The sequence below is a fragment of the Schistocerca piceifrons genome, chromosome X, assembly GCF_021461385.2.
Source record: "Schistocerca piceifrons isolate TAMUIC-IGC-003096 chromosome X, iqSchPice1.1, whole genome shotgun sequence".
Taxonomy (NCBI): domain Eukaryota; kingdom Metazoa; phylum Arthropoda; class Insecta; order Orthoptera; family Acrididae; genus Schistocerca; species Schistocerca piceifrons.
Genome location: NC_060149.1, coordinates 593,607,001 through 593,627,281, shown reverse-complemented (window position 1 = coordinate 593,627,281; position 20,281 = coordinate 593,607,001). Strand labels below are relative to the sequence as shown.

The 20,281-nt window shown below is 42.8% G+C and overlaps 1 protein-coding gene across 1 annotated transcript in view; it reads right to left on the bottom strand.

Moving 5' to 3' along the window:
* Positions 1-2,193: 2,193 nt before the first annotated feature.
* LOC124722103 (solute carrier family 41 member 1-like) overlaps positions 2,194-20,281 on the bottom strand; it is a 166,082-nt gene continuing 147,994 nt past the window's right edge. The window contains exon 9 of the mRNA XM_047247301.1: positions 2,194-2,617. Within this exon, the coding sequence (XP_047103257.1) occupies positions 2,432-2,617 (186 nt within the window). The 3' untranslated portion in view covers positions 2,194-2,431. The remainder of the gene's footprint in view (positions 2,618-20,281) is intronic.

Genomic DNA, 20,281 nt, shown 5'->3' with positions numbered 1-20,281 from the left:
CGCCTTGCATTTGAATGACTTAGATCAGAAGATTCATAATCAGGTTTACCAAACAATTAGTAACTGGGGAAATCCATAAATGGCAAAGGGATTATCTATTCTAATGGACTTGACTGTTAGCTGAAACTGTATAGAGATACAACTATTCAATATTTATGCCAAACTGGGACCCTGCCTTTGTGGGACTGCTCTTCCCATTAAGCTATTTGAGGATGCCTCATGGACTGACCATAAGTGAACTTGGCACACAACAATATAAAAGTTTAGCCTCTTTTTTTAAAACTGAGTTTATACAACAGGAACATGAACCTTGTGACACAGAGTTCTGAGCTAATGTTATTATGGTATAGTGTAAATGTGATGGTTAAACAGCATCACTGAGAGGAAATTTGTTAGAAACACAGATGGTTTACTAATGACCAGTAATATTTTGTTCCTGAACAACTTCTATACTGTGACACTGGACACTGCACATTACTTTTACTAGCAAATAGCTTTTTTCCCCTTTTAAAACAGAGTTTGTAGCTGCTTCTTCCAACGATGTAACATGAAAATTGTTATACTGTCATGTTTCAAAGTCAAACTCCATACGAAAAAATATCTTGCAGAGAGCAGAATGCATTTCCAAGCAAGAATGTAGGTTACCTTTTTTTAAATCTTCATCTGACAAAGACTCATTGTTAATTATTTTTTGTGTGTTTGCCAAACCATTCATGGATTCTAATATTTACATCAATGTTAATATGACTAATTATTATAGAAAGGTTAAACCTTAACAGTCTAAGGTAATCATTCTAGCATGTTACAAAATTTGTATGTTGACTGCCTGCATACAGCACCAAGACTTTCAGTTGCCTGGAAGTCCAATGACTTACAAGAAAGTGAAGTAATGGATGGACTATGGAAAAAAGGGCAGGGAAAGGGCAAAGAAAATGTAATCAACTAACAAACACCTCAAAATGTAGAAGTGATTTGCTGTGATTGTTTTGGGAAACAAACCACACTGACAATCTGCTGCAGACACTATGCTTCACTGGAGTAAAATTTCCATAGAGACTACTTACAGTTTTGCTTTGAAGTGTTCTACGAAACATGAATCTGAAGATCACATACTACTCAGTTCTTAACTGACATTTACATCCCAAAGAAACACTATATAATAATGTTAAATTTACCTAATTAACACACATATTTAATCTTAAAACTTATAACTACTCGAGATGGTAGATGGCAGTGCTCACCTGAAGAACAGAATAGTGGATGTGGCCCGCCACATTCAGTACCCAGTCTTAACGTTTGACTGCACTTCTGAATTCACAAAAAGATTAAGGTCTACAAGTAAATGAATGTATAAAACCACCAAACACAACAATCACTGAATGCACCAGTTTGGCTAATATGTTCAGGCTTTTAAAATAAAAAGATTGTATGTCAACAGTTATTGTACACGATACTCATACCATAGATACAACTTATTTCATATAATGACAATTACTTCTTCTGATTCAGTATTTTTAAAATTCTGCACCCCTCTTAGATTCTACTGTAAATCATAAAATCCCACATTGGCCATAATAAGTGTGAGTTGGCAAATTTCACTAGCTCAACAAGTAGAATATACAGAGAATAAATAAATACTATGCAAAGATTTTCAATTTAGCATTAAACCAGTTAACAGCTGAAGAAGACCCCATGTAAGTAGATGGACAATTACTTTTTAAAACAATATGACACAAAAAGGTTTGGCTCCATTTGTCACAACCACACAGCTTTCTGCAATCAAATATTATTCAGGAACCATTCGGCTTCACAACACAAACAGTAAATTCCTTTACTTCAGTCAACAATCATTCCATATAAATACATTTAAAATAGTCACAAGAGAAGACTGTGATATGCAAACATCATATATCTCTTAAAATTAGTATTCAGGGGCAGAATATGATATTCCATACAGAAACTGGTAAATCCAATAAATGTTACGAAATTTCCTACAGTAACTTTTAGATAAGTTAAGTTCTTGAACAACATTCTTGTCATCAGACTTCAGCTTTTTCTTCACAATAAAATTTAAAAAAAAGAAAACCAAAGAAGAACCATTTGAAGATCCGAAATACACTGTATGGAACACATTTCCAGAAAGACAAGTAAGATACGATAAAATTTTAGCTACAGAAAAATAAATATGTGAAAAATATACAGGCCTGGAGACCAAGTAAAAAAAAATATAGGATTGTGAATATGGAAAATTTTAAAAATGGATAACATTAACTCTAACACAGTGCTGACAGTTAATGTACAACTTCCTGGAATTCCATAGTTAACGCTAATGTTCCAAAATGTCACACATTTCTGGCCAAAATTAAAGAAAAGTAACACATCTGAGTACTCATAAAAACAAAAGCACCCCACGTTTAGTTCTTACAGTAACTTAATCATTGATATCATTATCTTGATCACCAACAAGATACAGAAATTCAAATGCAATAGCAAGAAGACTGATGCCCAGTAGATCACCTAATGCTGTCAAATAAGGAATGGCAGAATTGTCTGGGTCAATTTTTCGTTTCCACATCCAGTGAATCATGATGTGTGCAATATATAACAATACTGCAACCTGAAAGAAAATTACATGAACAACTATAGTAAAATATAAATTCAATCAATTATATGGCACAGTTTACAAACTGATAATTTTAACACAGATTGGGGCCACATTCAATTGGTACTTTTTAAATGAAAGTTCTGCTGTTTGACTATGTAGAGTGTTTATTCTAGTGTACAATCATGATTTCAGCCTCTGGTCATTTTCAAGTACCACAGTGTTGGACATGATCAGATTTCTATTAAAAAAGTCATCGTCAAAATATATTAAACTTGGTTATATAATGCGAGTGTAACAACATAAAAAAGAGAGCATATCACAAAGTGTCTGGCAGAAATAAAACAATCGTGTAACATACATTGAATAACAATGCCACAAGTTCACCAAAAAAAGTTGTAACAACTATTTTTGGTGACCAATTTATGGCACACTTATTCATTATGTCACAATTTGTTTTATTTCTGCCACACACATCATGAATATGTTAACATTTTTAGGCTGTAAGACATGCATTATATAATCAAGTTTAATATACTTCAACAGTGAATTCATTTATGGAAGTCTGATGACGCTCAAAATTGTGGTACTTGTAAATAGTCAAAGGCCAAATGAATGATTATACAGTAGAAAAACAAACAATACAGTCAAATGACAGAACTTTCATTTGAAAAGTTTACATACTGATTTCTTGGTTCACTTAAAATCACTTAAACAAATGTTCACAATAAAATCAACAGTTACTAACAGTATCAGAATGTGCTTTTACTGTGGATTCAAATAGCAGTTTGTACTTCCTGTAAGGCATCACTTCACAAGTGGTATTCACACTTAAAGTATACAAAGTTGTAAAATTCCATTCTTCCACTTAAAGCATTAGATGTGTGACAAAGTGGGTGTTTCTCAAGTGTCAAAGTTGCCTAGGCTAAATGTTTGGCACTTGTATTCTTTTTGATATGAGAAAAGTTAGAAAGGTTTGTTTCTCAACAATGATGTCTACAAGGTTCTACAACAAGATGAGTGAGTGGTGGACGCAGGTCGTAGTGTAGTGCCATAATTGACACTTTAATATCTCAAAACTGTAATTTTAAGTTCACAACAATAGACTTGCTTTCAAACATCATATGAAAATCTGGGCAAGATAACAATGCAATACCATCATTATTTCCAACTCCAGCCTATTTCTATAACCATAAGAATGCAATACAATGGCAAGTAGAATTACGAACAGCAACATGATGCAGATAACATCAACCCAAACTGGCTTCAATTAATTTTTTGAAAGTGGCCTCTATTCACACAGGCCCCCAGAAACCATGGAACACAGTGAATGGTGAGAGGAGGGGGGAGGGGAGGGAGGGAGAGGGGGGGAGGGAGAGAGAGAGAGAGAGAGAGAGAGAGAGAGAGAGAGAGAGAGAGAGAGAGAGAGAGAGAGAGAGAGAGGGTGCACGAAACATTGTAATATTCTTGCTGAATATTGTTAATGAGGGCAGGAATTAATAATTACTCCACTTGAAACTGTTCTTGAATGCACAAGGATCCTTGTTCTGCTGTAGACTGAGGGTACTGGATAATATTGTCACAAATACTGTAAGTAGTTCAGCAGTGTGGACAACCGTTCAAAATCTGGAGTGTGTTCTTTGAGGTGTGGCGACAAGTCTTTCAGGAACTTCTCAATCATATCACTGCGCCCATGCCTCACAAGGTCTGATGCAGTGTAGTCATTTTGACCACACATTTCATTGTTAGGTAGTAATAATTCTTGCTCCATCTCATTCTGATCCGTTTCTCTAATACCAGAAATGCAGTTTAATGCCTTGACTGTGTCTGTTGTGTGCGGATGCAGGAGGAGTTGGCCGAAGTCCAAACGCAGCTGGAAGCTTTGTTGGCCACAGTCAACAAGCTCCAGAGTGCCACCTTGAGGTGCGGTGTGGATGGGGTGCCTGGGGCAGGCTCTGCTGTACTAGATGTGCAGGGGGGATGTCACAGCTCTCCGTCACTGAGCCAACCTCAGGTGCGACTGATCCGGCTGGCCCATTCTCACCTCAGTGTGGGTGGCAGACTGTGTTGAGGTATGGAGCCTCAAGGCGAAGGCTGCATGGGAGAAGCAGGCTCATGCCAAATCCCATGCACTTTGCTAATAGATTCAGTGTGCTATCTGATGCTGGGGGGGGGGGGGGGGGGGGGGAGGCTGAGCCGGATCAGACTGCACCTTCTGCCAGGATAGTGGCTGCTCCTTCAGCAAGGTCCGGACAGGCACATGGGGGTAGGGGTTTGTTAGTTATTGGGAGCTCCAATGTTAAGCGGGTCATGGAGCCCCTCAAGAACATAGTGGCTAGGGTGGGGAAGAAGTCCAATGTTCACTCGGTGTGCTTGCCGGGGGGCCTTGTCCAGGATGTGGTAGAGACTCTTCCGGCAGCTATCGAGCATGCGGGGTGCAGCCAGCTGCAGACTGTTGCGCATGTTGGCACCGACGATGCCTGTCGTCGGGGTTCCGAGGAAATCCTTTGGTCCTTCCGACGGATGGCTAAATTGATGAAGGTGGCCTCCACCTCTTGAGGAGTGGAAGCCAAACTGACGATCTGCACCATCATACCCAGGGTGGACCAGGAACCTCTGGTTTGGAGTCTAGTGGAGAATCTAAACCAGATGCTACGTCGACTCTGTGACGAAAATGGTTGTAGATTCTTGGACCTACGCTATGGAGTGGAAGGTTGTAGGACACCCCTTGGTAGATCAGGGGTGCACTACACACAAGAAGCAGCTAGATGGGTAGCACAGTACTTGTGGCATGAACATGGGTTTTTTTAGATTAGGTTCCTCCCCATGGGAAACAAACTGCTGGCCCAAAAAATTACCAGTTCATGACACTGATGTTATTCTAGGAGCACTCTCAACATATAACCTTGAACAATTGGTTAGAAAACCAACTTGAGATGTGAATATATTAGATATCTTGGCGACAAACAGACCTGATCTTTTTGAGGAAGTTAATCTAGAAGAAGATATTAGCGACCATAATGTCGTTGTGGCTTCTCTGTTGGTGGAAAAGGAGTTTTCTTGTTTGGGAAAGCAAATAAAAGTGTCATTAATGAATATCTTCATAGTCAGCTCCAAGCATTCACCGCGGGACACAAAGATATTGAGCATCTTTGGTCGGAATTTAAAGGTATTGTCCACCATGTGCTAGAGAAGTATGTGCCTAGTGAAAGTATAGGGGAGGGAAAGGATTCACCTTGGTACAACAAACATATCGGAAGTTGCTGAGAAAGAAGAGAATTTTGCACAGTCATTTTAAACATAGTCACTGCCCCACTGACAAACAGAAATTATGCAAAATGAAAGCAGATGTCAGAAGGAAAATGAGAGACTCTTAACGAATTTGAAAGCAATATTTTATATGCAGATTCTAAAAATAACCCCAAAAACTTTTGGTCGTACGTAAAATCTATGAACGCTACAAATAATTCAATACCTTCTCTTACTGACAGTACGGGTAATGTAACTGATGATAATAAACAGAAGGCAGAAATTCTAAACCTAGCTTTCAAAAACTCGTTTATGATAGAGGACTGCAGCACCATTCCCCCTTTCAATTATTGAACAAACTAAAGAATGGCCGACATAGTGTTTAGTGTATCTGGGATTGTAAAACAGTTAAGATCCTTAGATGCCAGAAAGGCATCTGGCCCAGACGGTATCCCCGTCAGATTTCATGTTGACTATGCTACAAATAAAGCACCACTCTTATCCGTCATCTATCAGAGATCATTGGAACGGCGGAAAGTTCCATGAGACTAGAAGGACACCCAGATCATAGCAATCTATAAAAAGGGTAGAAAATCAGATGCACATAATTACCAGCCAATTTCACTGACATTGATTCATTGTAGAATCATGGAACATATTTTGTGTTCAGACATAATGACCTTTCTAGACTCGGAGAAGCTCATCTACAGAAACCAGCATGGTTTTAGGAAACAGCGGTCATGCGAGACACAGCTGGCCCTCTTTGTGCATAATATACAACAGGCTCTAGATACCGGCTCCCAGGTTGATGCCATATTTCTCGACTTTCGAAAGACGTTCGACTCAGTTTCACACTGTCGCCTGCTACAAAAGGTGCGCGTTTCCGGTCTATGCAATGACATATTCAGTTGGCTAGAAAGTTTTCTAACAGACAGGGAGTAATATGTCATCCTGAACGGGTTAACTTCAACAGAAACAAGATTAACTTCAGGTGTGCCCTAGGGCAGCGTAATAGGTCCTCTGCTTTTTACGATATATATATATATATATATATATATATATATATATATATATATATATATATGTGTGTGTGTGTGTGTGTGTGTGTGTGTGTGTGTGTGTGTGTGTTTTGTTTTAGGGCGCAAAACTGCTATGGTCATTAGCGCCCGGTCCGTGACTTAGGAAACAGTAAAAAACCGAAAATGGAAAACAGCAGCAATGGGAACGAAACTCAAAAAATTGGAGAAACTAAAAGCAGAAGGAAGGCTTAAAAATCCACTACAGAAAGAGGTTGGTTGTCCCCACAAAAAAAAAAAAAAAGGCTTCAAATGACTGACGTCATTTCACTGGCACTAATAAACTCGAGAACGCGATCGGCCGAGCGCGTGTCCTCTGCTAAAATTGACGATACATCAGGCGACAGCTGTAGACGGGCGCGTAACGGAGTAAAATAGGGGCACTCAATTAAAAGGCGTCTTACCGTCCACAGCTGAGAGCAGTGGGGACAGAGTGGGGGAGGATCGCCGCTTAAAAGATGTCGATGGCTAAAAAGACAGTGCCCTATCCGGAGTCTAGTTAAAATTACCTCGTCCCGACGACGCGTTCGGGAAGAAGAGGTCCAAGCACAGGGAAGAGCTTTCACGTCCCGCAATTTATTATGGGGAAGTGTCGACCAATGTGCGTGCCATAAAAGAACAACACGACGTCATAAAATGCTCCGTAGATCGGCGAAGGGAATCGATTGAATAGCTGGCCGAAGAAGAGAGACTGCAGCCTTGACCGCTATATCGGCCGCCTCATTTCCCCAGATACCAACGTGTCCCGGGAGCCAGAGGAACGTCACCGAGACGCCCCCCAGGTGGAGCAAGCGCAGACAGTCCTGAATCCGGTGGACCAGGTAAAGAGCTTGGAGACTGAGGAGAGAGCTGAAAGAATCTGAACAGATAACACAGTGTATCCGCTGATGGCGGCGGATGTAGTGGACAGCCTGGAGAACAGCGTAAAGCTCCGCAGTATAAACCGAACACTGATCGGGAAGCCGAAACTGATTTGGGGTGTCGCCAACAATATAGGCACTCCCTACACCAAACGATGTTTTTGAGCCATCAGTGTAAATAAATGTGGCTTCCTTCATTTGTGCACACAGAGCGGAAAATGCCCGACGATAAACAAGTGAAGGGGTACCATCCTTGGCAAACTGACAAAGGTCACGGAGCAGGCAGATCCGGGGACGGAGCCAAGGCGGTGCTGTACCCCAAGTTGTCAAGAAGGTTTTAGGAAAGCGGAAGGAAAGAGAATGGAGCAGTTGATGGAAGCGGACTCCCGGTGGTAGTAGGGAGGAGGGGCGGCCTGCATACCCTACATCAAAGGAGGCGTCGAAAAAATGTCATGGGCTGGATTAGCAGGCATGGAAGACAGATGGCTAGCATAACGACTCAGAAGGACTGCTCGCCGATTGGACAGCGGAGGTTCAGCAGTCTCAGCATAAAGGCTGTCCACAGGGCTGGTGTAAAAAGCTCCAGACACTAAACGTAATCCACGGTGGTGGATTGAGTCGAGACGCCGAAGAATAGATGGCTGAGCAGAGGAGTAGACTATGCTTCCATAGTCCAATGTCGAGCGCACTGAGGCGCGATAGAGGCGGAGAAAGACCACTCGGTCCACTCCCCAGGAGGTACCATTCAGGACACGGAGGGTGTTGAGGGATCGCAGACAGCGAACCGAAAGATAGGAAACATGGGAGGACCAGCACAGTTTTCTGTCAAACATAAGAACTTAGCGACGTCCGAAAATGGAAGGTTGACAGGTCCTAGATGTAAGGAGGGTGGAAGAAACTCCTTACGTCGCCAAAAATTAACACAAACGGTCTTACTGGGAGAAAAATGGAAGCCGGTTTCGATGCTCCAAGAGTGGAGGTGATCGAGACATCCTTGAAGACATTGTTCAAGAAGGCTGGTCCGTTGAGAGCTGTAGTAGATCGCAAAATCGTCCACAAAGAGGGAGCCCGAGACATCAGGAAGGAGACATTCCATAATTGGATTTATGGCAATGGCAAACAGTACAACACTCAGCACGCAGCCCTGGGGTACCCCGTTTTCTTGGGAGAAAGTACGGGAGAGAGTAGTGTTCATCCGCACTCTAAATGTGCGCTCTGCCATAAATTCACGAAGAAAAAGGGGCAGCCGACCTCGAAAGCCCCAAGAGAACAGTGTGTGGAGGATGCCTGTCCTCCGACAGGTATCGTATGCTCTCTCCAGATCAAAAAATATTGCTACTGTTTGGCGTTTCCGGAGAAAATTGTTCATGATATAAGTGGAGAGAGAAACAAGATGGTCAACTGCAGAACGATGCTTTCGGAATCCGCATTGGGCAGGTGTTAAAAGACTGCGGGACTCCAGCCACCAAGCTAAACGGCAATTCACCATATGCTCCAAAACCTTACATACACTACTCGTGAGAGAAATGGGGTGATAGCTAGAGGGGAGATGTTTGTCCTTTCCAGGTTTTGGAACAGGAATGACGATAGCTTCCCGCCATCGTCTGTGAAAAGTACTGTTGGTCCAAATTCGATTATAAAGGCGAAGGAGGTAATGCAGACTATGGGTTGATAAATGCAGCAACATTTGGACGTGGATACCATCCGGTCCTGGGGGGGGGGGGGGGAGGGGGAGGAGCGAGAAGAAGAGAGTGCATGTTGGAGTTCCCGCATGGAGAAAACAGTATTGTAGCTTTCGCGATTTTGAGAGGAGAAAGCAAGAGGTCGCACTTCCGCTGCACATTTCTTCGGGAGAAACGCTGGCGGGTAATTTGAAGAGCTCGAAATCTCAGCAAAGTGCTGACCCAATGAGTTAGAAATTGCGACGGGGTCCACTAATGTATCATGCGCGACAGTGAGCCCAAAGACCGGGGAGAAACTAGGCGCGCCTGATAACCGTCGAAGCCGACTCCAAACTTCCGAGGAGGGAGTGAAGGTGTTAAATGAGCTAATAAAGAATTTCCAGCTTGCCTTCTTGCTATCGCGGATGATGCGACGGCATCAGGCACGGAACTGCTTATAGCAGATACAGTTGGCCAAAGTAGGATGGTGGAGGAAAACGCGAAGAGCACGTCGCCGCTCACGTATTGCGTCACAGCACGACTCGTTCCACCAAGGAACTGGGGGGTGCCGGGGCAATTCGGAGGTGCGTGGTATTGAACGTTCCGCAGCTGTAAGAATAACGTCGGTAATATGTGTAACCTCATCGTCGACGCTGGGAAAGTGACGGTCATCGAATGTCGCTAGAGACGAAAAAAGTGTCCAATCAGCTTGGGCAAACTTCCAGCATCGCGGGCGCATATATGGCAGTTGAGGCTGCAGTCTAAGGACACATGGAAAGTGGTCACTCGAGTGTGTATCATCAAGGGCGAACCATTCGAAGCGCCGAGCTAGCGGAACAGTACCGACCGAAATGACCAAATGAGAGAAATTTGTCGTGGAGGCAGACAGAAATGTAGGGACCCCAGTGTTGAGGCAAACTAGATCCGCGTGGTGGAAGACGTCTAGCAATAGTGAGCCACGTGGACAAGGATGTGGAGATCCCCAAAGCGGGTGGTGGACATTGAAGTCCCTAACCAGCAAATAGGGGGGTGGGGGGGTGGAAGCTGACCAAGAAGATGAAGGAGATCAGCTCGTGCCATTGGTGTGGACGATGGAATGTATACAGTACAAAGAGAAAAGGTATATCCAGAAAGGGAAAGACAGACAGCAACAGCTTGGAAGGAAGTGTTTAAATGGATTGGGTGATAATGGAGAGCATCATGGAGAAGAATCATGAGTCCTCCATGGGCTGGAGTGCCTTCAACAGAGGGGAGATCAAATCGGATGGACTGAAAATGGGGGAGAACAAAGCGGTCATGGGGACGCAGCTTTGTTTCCTGAAGACAGAAGATGACCGGTGAGTAGGATCGTAAGAGTATCGACAATTCATCCCGATTGGCTCGAATGCCGCGGATATTCCAGTGGATAATGGACATAGGGTGAACAGAAAATGGAGGAATGTGACCAAGGTTGCCGTCAACTCAACGACTGCTCAGAGCTTGCGACCGACAGCATGGAATCGCATTCAGCTGAAGGCAGAAGATCCTGATCTTTAGGTTGTTCAGGAGCAGCTCCCGCCACCAGCAATCGGCCGGTTGATCGGCCGCCAGCAGTGCGCCTCGGCGACACAGAAGACGGCCGAGGGCGATTTCCACCAGGTGGTGCTGTAGATGGGACACGCCTTGGCGGAGAAGGAGATGAACTGGGTTTCTTAGTAGCCTTCTTGGAAATATGATGTTTAGATGGAGGAGGAACTGATGGTTGTGAAGGTGGGGTACGTAAAAAATCTTCACGAGTATGCTCTTTTTTCAAAGTCTTGGTGTCTGACTTTTGAGCTCGAGATTTAGCAGAACCCGATGAAGGGTGAGCCACAGAGTGGGCAGGCGAAAGTGGTGAGGTTGAACGGGCGATCTTTGCGCTGGCCGATCTGACGACAGTGGCACTAAAGGTGAGGTCGCAAGTCTGAATGGCCACCTCCTTTGTTGGCCAAGGAGAAGCAAGGACAGTGCTGTATTTTCCTGTCTGAGGCACGGTGGGCTGTCGTCTGGCAAATATTTTCGAGCAGCAAAGGTCGACACCTTTTCCTTCACTCTGATTTCGTGGATGAGCTTTTCGTCTTTAAAAACGGGGCAATCTCGAGAGGAAGCAGCGTGGTCACCCATACAGTTGATGCAGCGAGGGGATGGAGGTGGACAAGCACCCTCATGGGCATCCTTGCCACACGTAACCCATTTGGCCGGATTGGAACAGGACTGGCTGGTGTGATTGAACCGCTGACACCGATAGCAACGCGTAGGGTTTGGGACGTAAGGGCGAACGGAAATTATCTAATAGCCTGCTTTGATTTTCGATCGGAGTTGAACTTTGTCAAATGTCAAGAAGACAGTGCGGGTTGGAATGATGTTCGTGTCAACCCTTTTCATAACTCTATGAACAGCCGTTACGCCCTGGTCAGACAGGTAGTGCTGAATTTCTTCGTCAGACAATCCATCGAGGGAGCGTGTATAAACTACTCCACGCGAGGAATTTAAAGTGCGGTGCGCTTCAACCCGGACAGGGAAAGTGTGGAGCAGTGAAGTACGCAGCAATTTTTGTGCCTGGAGGGCACTGACTGTTTATAACAACAAGGTGCCATTCCGTAATCTGGAACAAGACTTTACAGGACCTGCAATAGCGTCGACACCTTTCTGAATAATGAAAGGGTTGACCGTGGAGAAGTCGTGACCTTCGTCAGACCGAGAAACAACAAGGAACTGTGGCAACGATGGAAGAACTGTCTGTGGCTGAGACTCAGTGAACTTACACTTGTGAGCAGACATAGTGGAAGGTGAAGAAACCATTGCGGAAGAATTCCCCATGATTACCGGCGTCTTCGATGGCGCGCTCCTCCCTTGTGAGGGCCCTCTCTGAGGGCACTCCCGCCTTAGGTGATTGTTCACACTTCAGGTCACACCTCCCGACAAACGGACGGAGGGACCAATCGGCACTTTCGGAAGGTATCAGCTCGGGTAATCACCCCTCTCTGGGCCTGGCCGTTACCAGGGGGTACGTACGTGTCCTACCTGTCTACCCGGGGCGGGGAATTACGCGTTACCCCGTCACCGGCTACGGACAAAAATGCATGGGTCGGCCTTCAGACACGCACAGGGAGGAAGAAAGAGAAAGGGAAAAACAAAGAAAGGGAAAGGAAAGAAGAGAGGTCTCAAACGCCGCAGCGGAGAAAAGGGTAAAGAGAAGAGGTAAGGAAAAGAAAAGAGAAGGACAAAGGAAGGATGAAGACATACAAGCAGAGAAGGCGAAGAATGCGTTACATTTACGAGCGTTCGTCTCCGGACGTAGGCACAAACCATACTCCCAGAGGGTGAGAAAGGGAAGGAAAGAGCCAGAGGTGAGGGCGCACGTATCCACAAGAGAGTTGTGGACCCCCTGGGGGGGGATGGGGGGGGGGGGGGGGTTTGATGGTATTGACAGCAGCCTTTGACTGTTTGCCAATGATGCTGTAGTCTACAGGAAAGTAGTATCACACGAACATTGTGAACAAATCAATAAGGATTTGCAAAAAATAAATGTGTGGTGTAATGACTGGCAGTTATCTCTCAATATTAGTAAGTGTAACCTATTGCGTATAACAAGACGAAAATCCCCATTACTGTATGAGTACAAAATAAATGATCAGTCTTTGGAAGCGGAAACATCAGTCAGGTATCTTGGTGTGACTATTCAAAATGATCTCAAATGGAATGATCAGATTACACAAGTAACGGGTAAGGCGAACTCTAGATTGCGGTTTATTGGTAGAATCATGAAGCGATGCAGTGCTTCAACAAAGAAAATAGCTTACAATATGTTAGTTCGTCCAGTCTTAGAGATAGACAACGCGCTAAACAGAAGGGGCTCACTAAATTCCGAAATCCAATCTTCGCCAAGGATGTAGAGCATATATTATTACCACCATCTCTCAAATCACGTAATGATCATCACTCAAAGGTAAGGGAAATAAGAGCTCGTACTGAGGCATTCAGACAGTTGTTTTTCCCTCGCGCGATCCGCGAGTGGAACAGGGGGGGGGGGGGGGGGGGGGGGGGGGGGCGGGAATATGACTTCGGCACGAATTCTGCCCTCCGCCACACACTGCTTGGTGGCTAGCGGAGTATATATGTAAATGTAGACTTAACAACAATCAGGCACTATATTATACTGTGTGTAAAATCATATCATTTTATGTGTGGGACCAAAGTGAATCATAGGCTCATATCGACATAATGTGTCTAACATCTTTGAAGTTGTGAAAAATGGAAAAAGCAAAATAAATGGAAAGATTTTTGTTCAGGTTTCGTCAAAGCATAGTGTATGGATAAGAACAGATACTCCGTCACTGCCACATTACTTTCACATGCATTATTCTTGGCTGTGGACTGTAAGTTGTCTTTTGCCACCCTTGGAAATTCCTTCATTACTGACATCCATCACCATTCCCTGCCATGCTACAACACTGTGCAATATCCTTAACTGTACGAGAAAACATTACAGGAACACATTTCGAACTGTTGTAACTGGAATGTAATATCAGTGGACTTTCATGGTGATGCCATGTCTGTAAGTGGACACACAACACACTTCACACTATCATCATTGTTAACTTAAGCATGACAGAGAGAAAATCCACAAAGTACTACTTTGCATTGAAATTAGTAAAAAAACTGAAGCCTGAATACTAATCTAACCTAACAAAAAAACCTCACAATTATATGACAAATTCTTATGCTGAAGTTATAATTCATTGTATTTACAATCATGCAATGAGGAACACCTGAAGTCCAAGTACCCACTGACAAATCTGAAGTTTTCTCAAGTTCCGCAAAGGAGCAGCTCTCATGCAACAAACATTAATATAATCCAATGCAAACCCTTCACCTTTCATTACATGGTCACACCCACTTCTTTCTGAAGCATAATCTCCAAGCGATTTGTGACAAAATGACTCATTCTGTTTCTTTCCTTTAATGAACGGTTCAGTTCTCCCCACAGTCTTTCGGAATTTTGCAAATCTTTCAGAATTCTGAGACTTCCAAATTTCTCAGTAAATTCAAATTAACTGAGAATTCCCAATTTTCCATAACAGGTCACTACCCTGCATAAACACAGGTCAAGACCTGTGACCACTTGTTACATTATACTGTCTTTGTCAAATGTTCTACTGCCATCCAATATGGTTATTGGGCATTGAAATCACTCAGAAGGAGTAAAGGCGCAGGCAACTAATGGATCAAGTTTACTCTCTCTTGATGTGTCATCTCCCTTTCAGGAGGGAGATAGACATCAAGAGAGTAAAGTCCATAACAGTCCATACGCAAACACCTACAGCCTTTAATGTTGTATTGAATGGTAACTGAGCAGAAAACATATCGACAAGTACCAATGCACAGACACAATCTGATGCTCTTTCGAGACCAACTCAATTTTTGTAATATTCACAGTGGCTATATAGGGTATGGGTATTAATGAACTGACTTTTACGAATGTCCACTTTTACGAACTATTTTCATAGGTCCCATTGCAACTCTCATAAGAACAATATTATTTAAATTTGCTTGTAACTAATCTTGTTGTAACAAATACCTGCTTTTGATGAAAGTCGTAACATGTAGTTGGGGGCTTTCTTTTCACTTACACAAACTTTGTGCCAATGAGTGTCTCTCTGTAAATGACAATCGATACTTACATATGTCTTAGGTCACCCCCCCCCCCCCCCTCTCCTCCCCTCCAAGCAACTTTCAACACACTTAGAGCAAATGAAATAAAATTGAGTTCACTGATGAATCAGTATTATTGAGTCAAACCCATTCTACATCAAAGTCAGGGGAGCTGATATCGTATTAGACTCAACTTCCCAAAGACATCAAATAATTCTATTGTGCTGTGACTTTCCAAGCTTTTGTGACAGATCTGTTGCAAATGCTCTTCTTAGGTTTGCTGTTTGATAAGATTGTGCAAGCCCCACAATATTTCATCAAGGGGCAATGGGGGGGATTGTTCAATGTCTTTAACTGGTGGTGGTTGCTGTCATCACTACTGCAAGACACAGCTAGAGATAATTGGGTGTCACTGTAGAAATTTATTGGGTTAGGAGGAGGAACTACACATGTGCGGAGAGGCTCCAACTGTTAACACCAACTGGTGCATGCGTAACACCTGCTCCTGGACCAATCAATTTCAATGCTGCCACATATCACCAGTTGCGTCTTGCAGCAGTGACAAAAGCAACCATCACTGTCTGAAGATAGTGAACAGTTATTTTAATAAAATATTGTGGGACTTGCACAATGTTATCTGGTGGCAGTTCTGACAAGTGTACTTAACCCTATTGTGTTGTACAGACGTGTGTCAATTTGCATGCAAAGAGTGTCTCTTAGTATAGCCTGTAAAAGAAGAAAAGTAATGGTTCAGTAGAAGCTGATGGTTATCCATGGTGTCTAAGGCAAGAGTAGCATTAAACTTAACAACATTGATAAGAAATTTACGATTTGGTACAATCTTCTTTGTAGGAAACAATGAAAAATAAAGAAGCCCTCCTGAACACTGAAGCACATGTTTTTGTTACAGTTTGTAAAGGATGAACATATACACATTAACTTGAAGACATAGAAATGATGTCTTTTAAAATACTTTCAAGGAATGAGAGCAGGTAACATTTCAATAATCAGATATGTACTGCACAAAAAAGTTCAGGAAACAACCAAAGATCAGTCTCTAAGATTTCTATGCATCAAATGGCAAACTGGACTGTTTCTAAAAATGTTTTAATCTCTTCTGCCAATATTTAAGTGACGACAAGTTGTTGAGATGGGAAGTGTCTACTATTAAAGATGTCAGGTGATGGGAATAGAGAGAAATACTCTGCCACAATTGATTCACAATTATAAGCCAAGCAACACAGACAGACAGAGAGAGAGAGAGAGAGAGAGAGAGAGAGAGAGAGAGAGAGAGAGAGAGAGACTTAAGGCACTGCTGTCCATCAATAGTGGTGGGAGTGGAAAGTAGCCACTATTAATAAATGGGAGATTTAAAATTCCCTGTTGTTTTAAGACTGCAGACACACTGCCGTGCACTTTTGACTTCAGTAGTAATGTACAAATGGTGGCAGGATTTTCCCTTAAGTTTCTAAGGTCTTTATATGTGAAAAATTGATGCAACAAGAAGAAAGATAGTTGTTATTGTCAATAGATGTCATGTGTATCTGAGGATAATATCATTTCTTCCAAACACTGATGATGTTTTTCTCGAGACAAAATACAAAGTAGCAGTTGTACAGAAATCTTCATTCGTTCCTCGAAAGAAATAATGAAACAATATTTGACAGGCTACACATGTTTGTTGCTATCTGAATTCTTTTATGCAAAAGGCTCCAATGAACTGTTTTCTAGAGGCTAGCTAACGTACAGCATCAGTCACCACTGAAAAAGATGTGTCTTTAGACAAAAATAGAAGGGTATTGGGGATCTTCAGGACTATTTCTTGTGATAATGTTATCTGAATTCCACATCCCAGGTGGAAGTACCTGAACTACATGATGCTATAGTGAATGAACAAACTAAGTAAGTCATCGTGAAGACAATGAAGAAGAAGAAGAAGTAGTAGTCACTCCTGGCACCAAGTTTTGCTGCACCTGTGCAGGGACTTTACACTGGAAAGAAATATTTCTCTTCTTCTGGAATAGACAATTCAGTTCTTGCTACCATTAGGCAGCTGGAACAACAACTCCCGTCAGGATGCTATGCTGGGAGTACTGGGTGATGAAGCGACTACATCCACATATGCCCCTGATCTTCCAACAACTTCCACGAATCAGCTAGAAACTAGCACACCCCCTCATTACCCAATAACATTGTGGACTGGAGGAACTTAACCATCTTTTTCATCACGACTTCAGCTACTCTACACCATGCCTGGAAACCAAGAACACCCTAGCCACAATACTTCCCACTCCTTCCAAAGCAGTATTTTGTTGTCCACCAGATCTAGAAAAAAAAAAAAAAAAATGGTAGTCCATCCCTATGCCACACTACAAACCAATTGCCACATGGGTCCTACCCCTGCAGAAGACTCATGTACAAGAAATGTCCTGTGTATCCACCCAGCATCTACCCTCCCCTCCTCTCCTCTCTCCCATCAGGGGCAGGGCCATCTGAGAAAACAGTCATATCATATCATGTGCCATCTCTACCACAATTTCTACAGAGAATTTTACGTGTGTATGATAATCAAACAGCTGCCCACAGCAATGGCCACCACTAAACTCTGGCCACCTGCACAATTGACCAGCCAACAAAAGAACACACTGTTGAGAACATGCTCTATTTCAATACCTGCTTCACAACCCTTAACATCCCCCTCTCTCCCTGCTCAATTATGTAGATAAAGGTTTGTCGTTGCAACACACCCTTTGATCCTGTAATACTTGTGGCCTCAGTACCCGCTAGCCCCCGCTTGATGACCGTAAGCTCATTTATCTAGCATTCATACCCTCACCTCTGCAGCCGCCCTCTTCCTCTGTCCTATTTTGGCCTCTCAATCTACTTCTCCACATCAGCTACTCTTGCCCAGACAAAACAAGCTCACCTCACCAGCATGACATATAATCTCTCACCCTCCCAGCTACCAGTCACCTATCCCCAACCCTCTAAACAAATACCTGCCTATTTCTCCGCTAGTCCACTCCACGTGACACAACCCCACATTACTATCCAACTCCAGTGCTGGCACAATGCATTCAGGTGGATCAATATAGCCATGCCAACGTATGGGTGTATAGGTGTATACACATGTGTTTCTGTATTCTATTAGTTCCAGACAAGTATGTGGTTCAAGAATCATAAAAGAAGGTTGTATTCCTGGAAGAATCCTGGAGATACTAAAAGGTATCAGATAGATTATTTAATGGTAAGACAGAGATTTAGGAACCAGGTTTTAAATTGTAAGACATTTCCAGGGGCAGATGTGGATTCTGACCACAATCTATTGGTTATGAACTGCAGATTGAAACTGAAGAAACTGCAAAAAGGTGGGAATTTAAGGAGATGGGACCTGGAGAAATTGAAAGAACCAGAGGTTGTAGAGAGTTTCAGGGAGAGCATAAGGGAACAATTGAAAGGAATGGGGGAAAGAAATACAGTAGAAGAAGAATGGGTAGCTCTGAGGGATGAAGTAGTGAAGGCAGCAGACGATCAAGTAGGTAAAAAGGCGAGGGCTAATAGAAATCCTTGGGTAACAGAAGGTATATTGAATTTAATTGATGAAAGGAGAAAATATAAAAATGCAGTAAATGAAGCAGGCAAAAAGAAATACAAACGTCTCAAAAATGAGATCGACAGGAAGTGCAAAATGGCTAAGCAGGGATGGCTAGAGGACAAATGTAAGGATATAGAGGCTTGTCTCACTAGGGGTAAGATAGATACTGCCTACAGGAAAATTAAAGAGACCTTTGGAGAGAAGAGAACCACTTGTATGAATATCAAGAGCTCAGATGGCAACCCAGTTCTAAGCAAAGAAGGGAAGGCAGAAAGGTGAAAGGAGTATATAGAGGGTTTATACAAGGGTGATGTACTTGAGGACAATATTATGGAAATGGAAGAGGATGTAGACGAAGACAAAATGGGAGATAAGATACTGCGCGAAGAGTTTGACAGAGCACTGAAAGACCTGAGTCGAAACAAGGCCCCGGGAGCAGACAACATTCCATTAGAACTACTGACGGCCTTGGGAGAGCCAGTCATGACAAAACTCTACCATCTGGTGAGCAAGATGTATGAGACAGGCCAAATACCCACAGACTTCAAGAAGAATATAATAATTGCAATCCCAAAGAGAGCAGGTGTTGACAGATGTGAAAATTACCGAACTATCAGTTTAATAAGTCACAGCTGCAAAATACTAACGCGAATTCTTTACAGACGAATGGAAAAACTGGTAGAAGCGGACCTCGGGGATGATCAGTTTGGATTCCATAGAAATGTTGGAACACGTGAGGCAATACTAACCTTATGACTTATCTTAGAAGAAAGATTAAGAAAAGGCAACCTACGTTTCTAGCATTTGTAGACTTAGAGAAAGCTTTTGACAATGTTAACTGGAATACTCTCTTTCAAATTCTGAAGGTGGCAGGGGTAAAATACAGGGAGCGAAAGGCTATTTACAATTTGTACAGAAACCAGATGGCAGTTATAAGAGTCGAGGGGCATGAAAGGGAAGCAGTGGTCGGGAAAGGAGTGAGACAGGGTTGTAGCCTCTCCCTGATGTTATTCAATCTGTATACTGAGCAAGCAGTAAAGGAAACAAAAGAAAAATTCGGAGTAGGTATTAAAATTCATGGAGAAGTAGTAAAAACTTTGAGGTTTGCCGATGACATTGTAATTCTCTCAGAGACAGCAAAGGACTTGGAAGAGCAGTTGAACGGAATGGACAGTGTCTTGAAAGGAGGATATAAGATGAACATCAACAAAAGCAAAACGAGGATAATGGAATGTAGTCAAATTAAATCGGGTGATGCTGAGGGAATTAGATTAGGAAATGAGACACTTAAAGTAGTAAAGGAGTTTTGCTATTTAGGGAGTAAAATAACTGATGATGGTCGAAGTAGAGAGGATATAAAATGTAGACTGGCAATGGCAAGGAAATCGTTTCTGAAGAAGAGAAATTTGTTAACATCGGGTATAGATTTAAGTGTCAGGAAGTCGTTTCTGAAAGTATTTGTATGGAGTGTAGCCATGTATGGAAGTGAAACATGGACGATAACTAGTTTGGACAAGAAGAGAATAGAAGCTTTCAAAATGTGGTGCTACAGAAGAATGCGGAAG